Below are 13,458 nucleotides of genomic sequence, written 5' to 3'. Positions count from 1 at the left end.
AAGAACCCATCTGCTGACTAATGCACTCAATTCTGCTTCAGGGGCCAGCTTGGAAGAGGGAGGGGGCAGCGGGAGGGGAGGGGTGACCTGCAGCAGGTGGCTCTGGGGGTGAGAAATGCCCAGGGTGAAGATCTGGGGTGGCGGGAGCTGGTTACAGAATTCTCCGTGTTTTTTTTTTTTAGAAGATGTTGGGGGTAGGAGTTTTTATTAATTTATTATTTTTTAAAATTTATTTTTGCTGTGTTGGGTCTTCGTTTCTGTGCGAGGGCTTTCTCTAGTTGTGGCAAGCGGGGGCCACTCTTCATTGCGGTGCGCGGGCCTCTCACTATCGCAACCTCTCTTGTTGCGGAGCACAGGCTCCAGACACGCAGGCTCAGTAGTTGTGGCTCATGGGCTTAGTTGCTCCACGGCATGTGGGATCCTCCCAGACCAGGGCTCGAACCCGTGTCCCCTGCATTGGCAGGCAGATTCTCAACCACTGTGCCACCAGGGAAGCCCCTCCGTGTATTTTTAAATATTAAAAAAAAAAAAGCCCCTTCCGCCAGATGCCGAAGATGCAGCTGTGGAGGGAGGCTTCCCTAGACCCCGCCTCCAGCGTGACAACTACCTAGGACCAGCTCCATAATTTGCAGGGCCCGGAGCAAAGTGAAAACGCAGGACCCCTTGTTCAAAAATTAAGAATTTTCAGACGGCGGCCACCAAGTGCGGGACCCTACTGTGCCCTACTGTGCCTGGAGCCCCCGTGGGACTGTCTGGGTCGCACCACCGTGAAGCCAGCACTGCCTCTAACCCTCTCACCGCCCCCAGATCCTCACGCCAGGATTAAGCCTGCTCGGGATCCCCATGGCCCCATGCTGTCTCCGCTGTGTCTCATTCTTGCTTGTTTCCTTGCCTGTTTTACCGCCCCAGAATATGCTTTTCCCAAGGGCCCTGATTGCCTAGCAGAGCGCCTGGGACAGAGGAAGGCAGCTATATTTGCTAAATGAATTGTAACAGAGAAAAAGTCCGCTTCAACAATGATGGCTCTCTGCTTTATACCCACTAGGATGGCTATAATCAAAAATAAATAAATAAAAACAGAAAATAACAAGTGTTGGTGAGGATGTGGAGAAATAAGAACCCTCATACTTTGCTGTTGGGAATTTAAAATGGTGCAGTCGCTGTGGAAGGTAGTTTGATAGTTCCTCAAAGTGTTAAATACAGAGTGATCATATGACCCAGCAATTCTGCTCCTAGGTATAAACCCCAGAGAATCGAAAACATGTCCACACAAAAGCATGAATATTCATAGCAGCATTATCCACAATAGCCAAAATGTGTCAACAACTCAAGTGTCCATCAATGGATGAATGAATTAACAGAATGGGGTCCATCCATACAATGGAATAGTACCCAGACATAAAAAGGAATGAAGCACTAACGCAGGCTACAATGTGGATGAACCTTGAAAACATGATGCTGAGTGAAAGAAGCCAGACTCAAAAGGCCACATAGTCTATGATTCCATTTATATGAAATGTCCAGAACAGGCAAATTTACAGAGACGGAAAGTGGACTGGTGGTTGCCAGGGGCTGGGGGAGGGGGAGGGGAGGGTGACTGTTACTGGGGACAGGGTTTTGGGAGGGGGTGATAAAACGTCCTGGAACGAGATAATGGTGACAGTTGTACCACACTGTGACTGTACTAAATGTCGTTAGTGGTAAATGTTATGTGTATTTTATCACAGTGAAAACAATTTTAAAAACCTGTCTTTAAATGCAATGTGGTACCCTGAATTGGATCTTGGAACAGAAAAAGGACATAGTGGGAAAACTGGTGAAATCCAGAAAAAGCTTGGCATTTCATTGCCAGCGCTGTGCGAGTGTAGGTTTCTTAGTCGTGACAAATGTATCACGAACACGTGAAATGTTAACATAAGAGAAGCTGGGTGAGGGTATATAGCAACGCCCTCTACCATCATTGCAACTTTTCTGTAAATCTAAAATGATTCCAAAATGAAACATGTATTTTCAAAAATCATATATGCCTTCTAAAAAGGGTCTTGCTTGGTCTCCCGAAGGTTCTTTTGTCTGCCTAGGGCCCACTTTGTCTGCCTAGGGCCCACTTTGCAATTCAGGGAGCTGGAGCTGACTCTTTGGCATGGGAGAGGGAGAAGAATCTGGAGCTCCCAGCTGGGAGGGGAGGGATGAGGTGAAGAGAGGGGCAGGTGGGAGGGGTGAGGGAGGCACCTGGGCTGGAACAGGGTTGGGCTGGGGGTCCCCCATGGCAAGTGGAACCGCTTTGCTGGGGAAGCTCCAAGGACTTTGGAGAACAGGAATGTCCAACACAGAGCCTGCAAATGGATGATCCACAGGCTGAAGACTAGAGATGTGTTATATTTACCCTTACTTTTGTAAAAATAATTGAGTCAATCTCACATTAAAATTGGAAATTTCCAACTTCTCTGGAAACATCTGAAGATCTGCTAACTCAAGGCCACCTTCCTGCATGGCCCCAAAGGGCCAGAGCCAAGTCCCAGGCAACCCCTTGAAGCGGGTGTGAGCTCTCCCATTTGCCACGGTCCCCACCAGCCCCTGTTGTCACCAGCTACTGACACTGAGCCTTGGTTGCCATTTATCCTCAAGTTTGCACCATATTCTACTTCTAACAGAACAGATTTTCTTTGCACCATGTCAAAAGTGGAAAAGAGAAACCAAGATATTGTCTGACTTTTCTTACAGCTGGCTGGCTTCACTCGCCTATGATATCTACCTGGTTCCTAGAGGCACTTTTTTTTTTTTTTAACATCCTTATTGGAGTATAATTGCTTTACAATGGTGTGTTAGTTTCTGCTTTACAACAAAGTGAATCAGTTATACATATACATATGTTCCCATATCTCTTCTCTGTGCGTCTCCCTCCCTCCCACCCTCCCTATCCCACCCCTCTAGGTGGTCACCCTAGAGGCACTTATGTTTGAGAACTCAAGTCTAATGTTTGACCTGCAGCCTTTGCTGCAATGTCAACATACCCTCCCCAACCCATGCCCTTAAATCTTCACTCTCACGGGTATTCTGTGGTTGAGGTCAAACACACACACTAATTCTTGGGTGTGAATCCTGGTTCTACCCCTTACTAGCTGGGTGGTCTTGGCCAAATCACTTAACTGCTCTGTGCCTCAGTTTCTCCAGCTGTAAAACGGGCATGACATTGTACCTACCTTTCAGGGGTTTTGTGAGGATTAGGTGACGTAGCCCATGCAAAGCATGTAGACCTGTGCCTGGAACAGAACAAAAGAGGCAGAGAAGATTTCAGGGGGTGACAAGTGCTGTGATTAACAGATCCGGGTGACTAGGGGAAACCCCACATTCAGTACTTGTTGAGGAGGAGGGGACATGTGAGCTGAAAGAGGAATGAGAAGGAACCAGCTGGGAACCGAGGGGAAGGAACAGTGTGTCAGGCAGAAGGAACAGTCAGTGTAAGGTTTCAGAGGCAAGAACGAGCTTGGCTTGCTCGAGGACCAGAAGGAAGAAGCGCAGTGTGGCTAGAGGAGAGCAACCGAGGGTCACATTTAAGGCTGGAAGGCAGGCAGAGGCCTTGCAGCCACGGGACGCCGGGGGAGGGTTCTCAGCAGCCAGAGGCCAGACTCTGACCGACGAAGGGGCGCGTGAGCCTGGCAGCGGCGGGCCAGTCCAGCCCGGAGCCTCTACTTCCAGTTCCACGATCCCCATCACAACCAGCCTGACCCAAGCCTGGCTGTCCTTGCCCTCCGAGCATCGAATCTCCCCACCCCCCAAAAAAACAAACAGGAAGTCTTGAGGTGGCCCTGGGCCAGCTCAGTGGCCCCCGGTAGTGGCTGAGCAAGGGATGCAAAGCCACTCGGATGAAAGGCTGCAGGGTCCCCCGCAAGAGAGACCCACGTCAAATCCCTGGAACCTGTGAGTGAGACCTTACTTGGAAAAAGGGTCTTTGCAGATAAGATTCAGAAGCTCAAGATGAGATCATTCTGGATTATCCACATGGGCTCAAAACCCAATGACAAATGTCCTTATGAGAGAAAGGCAGAGGGAGGTGTTTTTTTTTTTTTTGCGGTACGCGGGCCTCTCACTGTTGTGGCCTCTCCCGCTGCGGAGCACAGGCTCCGGACGCGCAGGCTCAGTGGCCATGGCTCACAGGCCCAGCCACTCCGCGGCACGAACCCGTGTCCTCTGCATCAGCAGGCAGACTCCCAACCACTGTGCCACCAGGGAAGCCCGAGAGGGAGATTTAAGACGCACAGGGAAGAAGCCCATGTGAAGACGGAGGCAGAGACAGGAGGGATGCGGCCACAAGCAAGGAATACCTGGAGCCGCCAGAAGCTGGAAGAGGCCAGGAAGGAATCTCCCCTAGAGCCTTCGGAGGGAGCGCGGCCCTGCCGACACCTCGATGTCAGACTTCCGGTCTCCAGAACTGGGAGAGAATACGTTTCCGCTGTTTTAAGGCACTCAGTTTGTGGTCATTTGTTATAGCGGCCGCAGGAAACCGATACTCGTCCGCCAAGCCCCCGCCCGCCCCGCCCCCGCCCCCGCCCCAGGCAGGAGGTTCAATCTCTCCTTCCATCCTTGCAGCACATGCCCCTTTCCAGGTGAGAACACTGAGGCCCAGAGAGGGGACGATAAATGGGGAAAGCCCCTTACAGCGGTCTCAACTTTCCTCCTGCCTGAATTGAACTCACCTATGTATCTTGTTGGGTTTTTCACAGCATTTTAAAATTTGTATTTATTTTTATTATGGAATGGTTAGCACAGAAAGAGTCCCCATAGCAAAGCCCCGCCAACTTTTTCATTCCCTACTCTTGGGGGTTTAGCTGTGGGGTCTTGGCGGTGTGGCATAGGGAAAAGTAACTTCTCTGAGCTTCGGATTCCTCAACTTTAAAATGGGGAGAGGGACTTCCCTGGTGGTCCAGTGGTTAGGACTCCGTGCTTCCACTGCAGGGGGTACGGGTTCGATGCCTGGTCGGGGAACAAAGATCCCGCATGCCACACGACACGGCCTAAATAAATAAATAAATAAATTTAAAATGGGGACAGAACCGGTTGTTGTGAGGATTAAATGAGAATGGATGAGAAACACCTGGTGTCTCTCCGGTTCCACCTGAAACCCCAGCCTGGGCCCGAGCAGGTTCTTGCTGTGGGACCCAGTTCTGAGGCTCATGATGGCTTCTTCAGGTGGGGAGCCAGAGGGTCCTCGATAAATAAGATGCTCCAGGCAGGCCCAAGCCCCTGAGGGCAAGCAGGGGACCCAGCTGGCAACAGTCTGGGTCTCAGGCCTTGGTTTAATTGGCAGGAAAACGGGTACACGGCAGACATGGAGCTGGTATATGCAGTGTGGCTGTACCAGTAGTTAAAATATTGAAATACTTCTCTACCAGTTGGTAAAAGCCACTGCCCGCCCCCCTCCCGGGACCCCAGACTTCCACACAATCCAGCAAGTAAGAACCACCACCAGGAGGACTTCCTGTGTCCCGTCCTAAGCCTCTCTTCTGATTGAGCTGTTCTGCTGGGTAATATTTCTCGGCGCCATGGGCTGGTGGGCGTGGGGCGCCCCGTCCCTGATGGAAAAAAACAGGTGGCATTTGCTGGGTCTCGGCTTTCCCGGGAGGTACAGAAGCCCCAGGGATTTAGAGGAGACAGGTCTCTGTTATCCCGCACAAGCCCCATGGAGGCAGACAGACAGACATGGATGTCTGTGCTGGGGTCCTGGGGATGTGAAGGGGCTCCTGGACACTGGGCGGAGGCCCTAGACCACCCAAAGTCTCCCCACAACTACACCAGGCAGGGCCGGGGGAGAGTTAGTGGATGGAGAAACCTAACCAGGCGATGAGGTAGACGGCCCAGGAAGAGGTCAGAAGTCAGGGGTCAGAGGTAGTATACTTTATTGACCGGGTTCTCTCAACATCTTGCAACCCCACTACAAAGCCAGACCTGGGCTTTGCCAGTGTCCCGTCCACTGGACACGGAAGAGAACGCGACTCCCAAACGTCCAAAGGGCCTCAGAAGAGCAGAGCGGCAGGGTGGGTGTGGGAAGGGGCCGCCAGCCAGGGGAGGGGCAGGGGGAGGGGCTAGCGCTGGGCGCTGGGCCAGGGACACCCCGAGGCTCCGCCAGGCCTGGCCAGCCCCTCACTCTCCCACGTAAGGGCCGTAGTGGTTCACAGTGAGACTGGCTTAGATTTGGGAGGGCGGAAGGGGTGAGGGCAGGCAGGTGCCTTCCACTCCCCACCCACCTTGGCCTGACTCACAAAGCTGGGAAGAGGGAGAGACAGGAAGTCCCCTCCCCGTGTCCCCCCCACCCGCACCCCGGGACAGGGAAGCCCCTTCTCTCCAGCGGCAAAGGGTAGAGGCCTAGTTCTCCCTGACATCCCCCAGGCTCTTAGGAAGGGTCATTCACTCCTGGCTCAGAAGTCTCTAGAACATCTCAGTGAACTCGCCCATCATTGCTCCCGATTAGAAAAATGTTTTTGAAATCTAGGAGATTGGGGCCCATCAGAACCAAGCGGCAAAAAACCTGGTTAAGATCTTGGTTTAAAAAGGTAGCTCTACCTTCACTTAGAAACCTTGGGAGACCAGCTGGAGATACCAGTGGTGTCTCCACTGCCCAAACTGGAGGGGGTTGCTCATGGCAGCAGGGGTCTGGTGGTGGCCCGGGGAACAGGGTGGGAACCGGGGGCGAGACGCAGGAAGCGGGGACACGTGGGACAGGGCAGCTGGCCCTCCAGTGCCGTGGACCTGGGCTCAGAGGGCAGCGGGGGCGGCCGGGGGGCCCCCGTGGGTACACCTGCCAGGTGGGCAATGGCGCCTCTGCCCCACCGGGAGAGGCAGGGCCCACGGTCAGGCCTTGTGACCGCCGTTGCCCGGCGGCTCCCTGTGGCCGGCTGTGCAGTCCGAGGCGGGCTCAAGCCCCAGCATCTGCCGCTGCACCAGCCTGGCATAGAGGCCGCCCTGGGCCAGCAGCTGCTGGTGTGTGCCCTGCTGCACCACGCGGCCCTTGTCCAGCACCACGATGAGGTGCGCCCGCTCCACCGTGCTCAGCCGGTGCGCGATGATGAGCACCGTGTGCTTCTGCAGGTTGCCGTGGATGGCCTGCTGGATCTGTGGAAACAGGGAGCAGGGCGGGAAAGTTGCAGGCTCCAGGAGGGCGCCGGCTCACACGGGCGTCTCCGCCGCCACCCACTGCCCCGCCCGGGCCTGGCTGGGACCCCAGATCCACCGCGTCCTACGGATACTCAGCCTCTCTGAGGCTTCCTCACTTGTAAAGCAAGCACAGGACCTGCTTCCTGGTCTTTGTCCACGGGGGATGGAGCTCAGAGCCTGACACAGGGCAGCGCCCGGCGAATGACAGAGGGGCCCCTAACATGTCGTCTTCTGGTCTTCCTGCTCCTTCCCCTAACCTTGGCCTTGGTTAACGGTCTCACCGTCAGCCCCGAAGCTCATGCCGACAAACCCAGGCATCACCTGGTTCCTCATCCTTCCCATATCACCCGAATCCAACCCCTCGGCAAGTCCTGTAGCTCCATCTCCCCGGCGTGTCTCTGTGCCATCTTTCCACCTCTGTCACCATTCCTTCTTGCCTGGAGCCTGCGACTTTCCTGCCCTGCTCCCATCCGTTCCCCACGTGGATTTAACATTTTTAATCAGTTCTTGTTGAACTCATGCTCCAAGCCCTCCAAGAGCTTCTTGTCCCATTCAGGATAAAATCCAAACTCCTGGGGGAGTTTTAGGGCCGTGAAACTATTCTGCATAACATGACATTCTGCATTTGTCAAAACCCATAGAATGCGCAACACAAACAGTGACCCCTTATATGAACTGTAGCCTTGAGTTAGAAATAACGCATCAATGCCAGCTTGTCAACTGGAACCAAGGTACCGCTAATGCAAGATGTTAATAACAGGCGACACTGTTCGTGGTGCGGGGAGGGAGATATACGGGAACTCTCTGTACTTTCTGCTTAATTTTCTTTAAACCTAAACCTGCTCTAAAAAAATAAAATAAAAATCTATTAATGGAAGACAATCCAAACTCCCTTCCAGGGCCTGAGCGGCTTGTGTCTCCCTGTGACTGTGTCCTTGCCTCACCCCACTGCCAGCCACGCTGGCCTTGGGGCTTGGCTGTGGACCTGCTCTGGGACTTTGCCCCCACTGCCCCCTCTCCCTGGGACTCTCTTACCCAGCCCCCCTCTGGCTGCCTCCTTTCCCTTCTGGTCTCAGCTCAAGTGGCACCTGATGACCCTGGTTCTGTTGGCATGAACTGCAGGATTCTTGGCACGTGTGACCCCATCCAAACTCCGCACCAAGATGGCCACACTCCAGGGGGCTTCTGCAGCTCAAGGCCTTGTTGCTAGGATGACCCCAGCCCCTAAATGCCCAGTGCTGTCAGGAGCATTGACTTCTAGACATCACCTGATGGTGGGCCCCAGAGCTCCCTTTCTTAGAGCATTGACCAAAAAGGGCTTATAACTGTAAAACCTTCCCCTGTCCCCTGGAGATATATATGCAGATCTCCTAAAACTCAGGAATGTTTTTCTCTGGGACCTGAATGCCATCTCATTGTAATCATGGGAAGGAGAGGGCCCCCGTCTCCCAGTCTCGGTAGAGGACAACCGCTGCTGGCCAGCAGCCATGGGGACTGATCACACTTGCACTGCCCAGCCCTTTGTGAGTTTCTCCTGGTCCCCCACTCTTGCGCCCTCCCTACATCCTCAATCTCCCTGTGAAAGGCTCTGTCACCACTGTCACCCCTGCACAGGAATGGGGCTCAGCTCTTTTCCCTACTGACAGTAGCTACTAATAAAATCTGTTTTCCCAGCTTTAACTAATGTCCAGCAGTGTTTCTTTGACAGTAGTGACCCTTCCCTCAATCTCTCTATCACATGACTGTTTCTTCTTCTTCTTTTGTTTTTTCTTTTGGCCGCACTGTGCGGCATCTGGGATCTTAGTTCCCCAACCAGGGATCGAACCTGCATCCCCTGCCCTGGAAGCGCGGAGTCTTAACTGCTGGGCCGCCAGGGAAGTCCCCACATGACGGTTCCATTTTCTCCACAGCACAGGCCCCAGGGTGAACTCATGCTTATCTCCTTGTCATCTGTCTCCCCCTCTGGACTGGAAACACCTCGGGAGCAGGGGCCGCTGTAACCCTGGTGCCTAGAACAGCGCCTGGTGCCCGGAAGGCGCACATTAAATACCTGTGTAGTAAATGAATTGATCCATGGATGGACTGAGGTAGCTGGTCCTCTTCAAATACACTGTGGGGCCCTTCTTTCTTTACCAGTGAAATGAGACTCAGTGGGTAAGAGACACGCGCAAGCCACGAGCTGCAGGGCGGAGCTCCTATCCACGTCCCACACCTCCTGACCCCTAACCCAATTCCATATAATTTCAACACCTAGAGCCAGAGGCTGGGCCAGGGTGGCCAGGCCCTGGGCCTCCTCTGCCCCCGCTCCCTGCCCTCAGCTCCGGAACAGCCTACCTAGTCCAGGAAGCTGACGGCCTGGGAGAGCCCCTGCAGCCGTCTGCGGGCGGAGGGAGGGCTCTGGCCACCTGGAGCTGCTACTGCTCCAGCATCGCCCGTTACCCCGCGACTCACCAGGAACTCGCTCTCTGCATCCAGGGCGCTGGTGGCTTCGTCCAGGATGAGAACGGGTGGGTTCCGCACCAGAGCCCGGGCCATGGCCACCCGCTGCTTCTGGCCGCCCGACAGCTGGGCACCCTTCTCCCCCGTCTCTGCATGGCAGAGACACAGGGGCAAGTGAGCGGGAGGTGAGGCCGGAGGCCCTGGGGAGCAGCGAGCAACCCCCGCCCCCGCCTTTCCCTGCTGCCACAGGGCCTCTGCTCCCCAGGAAACGGCGGGGCTAAGAGGGCCACAGGCTGGAAACCTCATGGAAGGATGCTCTTCCTCCCTGTCTGTAAGAGGCATGCAAAGTACAACTATGTGCGATTGGTACCAAGATACCAACTTTTACTATTAATCTGGCACAAATCCACACGTTTGATAGCACACTGTGCTGGTGTGGCCGAGGGGAAAGGGCACTCCCTCCCCTGCCTGAGGTACTGCTGGCGCGGGCCCTGTGCTGCCGTGCACACACCGCTGTGTCTATCCGGTTGTGCTGTACGAGTCTACAGAGCACAACTACAGAGGCACAACCCTTGGACCAGCAAACCCATCTCTGTGAATATTTCCTACAGATTCACCTTCTCATGCACAGTGACTCACGGCACTGTTATTGCTAAAAAACCCCACAAAGAAACAACCAACCAACCAAACGTCCATCAACAGGAAACCAGTTATTTTTGAGTAAATTATTATAAAGCCACACAACAGAATACTATGCAGTAGTTAAAAAAAGAGCAGCTTTCTAGGTATCAATATGGACAGGTCACTTAAAAAAGCCGGGGGGCAGAATAGAATGTGCTGGGTTTTTTTCTGTAAAAGGGTGGGAGGGAATAAAAATACATATTCGTATTTGCATAAAGAAACTCCAAAATGACATGTAAGAAAATAATGAAAGATGTTTTGGTGGGGGCAGGGGGGACCTGGCAGTGACCAGGATGAAATAAAACTTTGCATTGGATATCGTTATGTCTATTTTTTTAGTTTTGAATTGTATGCATAGTCCCATTGCGAGAGTTAAAATTTTTAAATATGTTAAATAAAATCCATAAGGTAATATATTGTTCAACTTATTAAATTAAAATATTTACTAATATAAAATTAAGTCACTATAATTAATGAATATAATACATATATTATTTTTAAATAATAATATTTCGGGGACTTCCCTGGTGGCGCAGTGGTTAAGAATCCACCTGCCAATGCAGGGGACATGGGTTCGAGCCCTGGTCCGGGAAGATGCCACATGCTGCGGAGCAGCTAAGCCTGTGCGCCACAACTACTGAGCCCGTGTTCCACAACTACTGAGCCTGCGCTCTAGAGCCCGTGCTCTGCAACAAGAGAAGCCACTGCAATGAGAAGCCCCCGCTCGCCACAACTAGAGAAAGTCTGTGCGCAGCAATGAAGACCCAACGAGGCCAAAAAATTAAAAATTAAATAAATAAATAAATTTTTAAAAAGAAAGAAAAAAGTGTCTTTTTTAAAAAAAATAATGTTTTGGAACTAAACAGCGGTGGTAGTTGTAAAGCATTGTGAATGTACTAAATGCTGCTGAATTGTTCACTTAAAATACAGTGGTTAAGTTTATGTTATGTGAGTTTCAGCTGGCAGAGGGCAGTGCATAACTCAGGGTTGCATCCCTGAGGGTGGACCTCCAGGCACGGTGGAGGTGATGCTCTGGGCTCTGTACCTGTATTGTAGCCATCCTGGAGTTCCATGATGAAGCCGTGGGCATTTGCCTTCTGTGCGGCCTCCACCACCACCTCGAAGGGCACGGTGGGCAGGCCGTAGGAGATGTTGTCTGTGATGGAGCGTGCGAACAGCACTGGCTCCTGGCTCACCAGGGAGATCTGCGGAGGAGGAAGGATGGGCTGTGAGAGGCCTGGAGCACGTCTATCCAGCTGTCACCAGGAACCTCGCGAGCCCTGGGCCTGAGTGACGCCGGGAGCCTTGGGTCTGAAATCTGATCAGGGCCTGCGGCCGGCAGCTGCATTCAGCTGCCTCTCTTCTTTCCGAACAGCAGAGTCCACTTTCTGCACAAGCTCTCAGCCTCCCTGACCAGCAAACTGGGGCCCCGCTAAGCTTGCCGCTCTGGGCCCAGTCAAGCTCCCTGACCTCCAAGACGGAGCTCACTGGCTGCCCCTGACCTGGAAAAAAAGAGAAAGAGCGTGGAGTGTAACTCTGTGAGTCAGCCTGTCCCTGGCAGGAGGCAAGAGGGCACAGCAGACCCAGGCCACAAGGACCTCCCTGGCTGGTGCCCCCTCCCTGTAAGAGAACAACTGAAAGGAGCTACTGTCTCATGGTCTCAGGTTTAGGAATTTGTATGTAGCTGGAGGATATCACTGCAACACTGTAAATAGCAAAAAAGGAAAAAGGAAAACAAAACAAAACAATCTAATTCTCCATAAATAGAGGGTGGGTTAAATGATTACAGTGCACCCATAAAATCAAACTGTAATATATATATATCATATTTCTATTTTTGTTTCAAAAAAGCATATGTGCCTTTATATATAGGTATGTTTATATAAAAATAGGAAACACGTTGGAAAGGATATTGACTAAACTGCCAATGCTGGTTCCCGACACGGAGTGGAATTCAAAAGGTGAGGTGGAGTCACCTCAGGTCTTTGCTATAAAATTCTCTGAATATATGGGAATACGGTTAGGTTGTTGAGTTTTACTGCTTTGAGTTTATGAAAATTAAAAATTTAAATTTATAGAGAAGGTATTCACAAAAGAGGAAATCCAAATAACCAATAAACATATGAAAAAGGACTTAATATCTTAGTCACCAGGAAAATGCAAAAGACCTCTACACTGAACTATCTCTAAATACCAACTGGTATAGATTCAGGACTGGCAATATTAACAGTCTGAGAAGATTAAGTGTCTGAGTATGTTAACTAGTGCAAAGCCTAAACAGCTCTTTCTAGGAGCCACTTCCAGAACTCTAGTGGGCAGCAGCCTGGTGGGGGCAAACCTGGGACCACTTCTCCACCATCTGTCCCTGGTTATATACACATAGGTGGGAAGATTTCACAATCTGTGGCCTCCACCAGCATCTACAACTGGCCAGAAGTTCTGGAATCTCTGTGCCAACTCTCAGGCTCTCATATATGTTAACGTATGTAGATAATGCAAATAGTGTCTGCTTAATAGTCAGTGTTTCTTGTATAGTGTGCAGCCTGAACAACCGTCCAGGGAATCCCTGCTCTTATGTCAGCACAGGATCAGGTGTCAAGTCTACTTTTCTGAGAGTATTACCCAAAACTGTAAGGTCATGAATAGCCTCCTTTAAATACTGGAGATAACTTAAATGCGGAACAACCTGAACTCTCATCCACAGCTAGTGGGAATGTAATGTGTAAAAAAAAAAAAAAAAAAAAAAAAAAAGTAAACCACCTTAATGGTAGTAACTACTAAAGCTGAGGCTCTAGGAGAACCTACCCACCCATGGGCACCGTGATATGGACTAAACTATCCATATCGGTATTGCTGGTAATAGTAAAAAAACAGGAAACAACCGAAATATCCATCAAGAACAGAATGTATAAACGGACTGTGCCATGTTTACACAGTGGATTATCTTCCAGAAATGAAAATGAGTGAACTACAAACACGGCCTCAACCTGGAAAACTCACAAATAACACTGAGTGGAAGGAACAAGACACAAAGAATACACACGTTACGGTTCCAGCCAGACGGAGTTTAAAACTAGCAAAACACAGCTGCGCTGTTTGGGGAGGCGCAGAGATGGGAACAAAAGAAAAGCACGGAAATGACGATAGTGAGCGTCAGGCAAGACATTGCTTCTTGGGGGGAGAGTGCTG

The 13,458-nt window shown here is 51.5% G+C and overlaps 1 protein-coding gene and 1 long non-coding RNA gene across 4 annotated transcripts in view; both read right to left on the bottom strand.

The window, feature by feature from the left end:
• Positions 1-2,284: 2,284 nt before the first annotated feature.
• Positions 2,285-4,364, bottom strand: LOC309814563. The gene is made up of 3 exons (XR_014295726.1): positions 4,323-4,364; positions 3,201-3,260; positions 2,285-2,333 (listed from the first exon to the last, which is right to left on the bottom strand). It is a non-coding gene; the product is annotated as an uncharacterized lncRNA (long non-coding RNA).
• Positions 4,365-5,896: 1,532 nt separating this feature from the next.
• The window catches only part of ABCB9 (ATP binding cassette subfamily B member 9), a 34,559-nt gene continuing 26,997 nt past the window's right edge, over positions 5,897-13,458 (bottom strand). For all 3 annotated transcript variants that reach the window (XM_082640932.1, XM_082640931.1, XM_082640930.1), the window contains 3 exons: positions 11,315-11,474; positions 9,601-9,737; positions 5,897-7,107 (listed from right to left, as the gene is read on the bottom strand). In XM_082640932.1, coding sequence (XP_082497058.1) covers positions 6,847-7,107; positions 9,601-9,737; positions 11,315-11,474 — 558 coding nt within the window. In that variant the 3' untranslated portion in view covers positions 5,897-6,846. The remainder of the gene's footprint in view (positions 7,108-9,600; positions 9,738-11,314; positions 11,475-13,458) is intronic.

The sequence above is a fragment of the Mesoplodon mirus genome (genome assembly GCF_964341445.2).
Source record: "Mesoplodon mirus genome assembly, chromosome: 13".
Taxonomy (NCBI): Eukaryota; Metazoa; Chordata; class Mammalia; order Artiodactyla; family Ziphiidae; genus Mesoplodon; species Mesoplodon mirus.
Note: the sequence above shows the minus strand (reverse complement) of the source record. Positions and strands in the feature narration are given on the sequence as shown.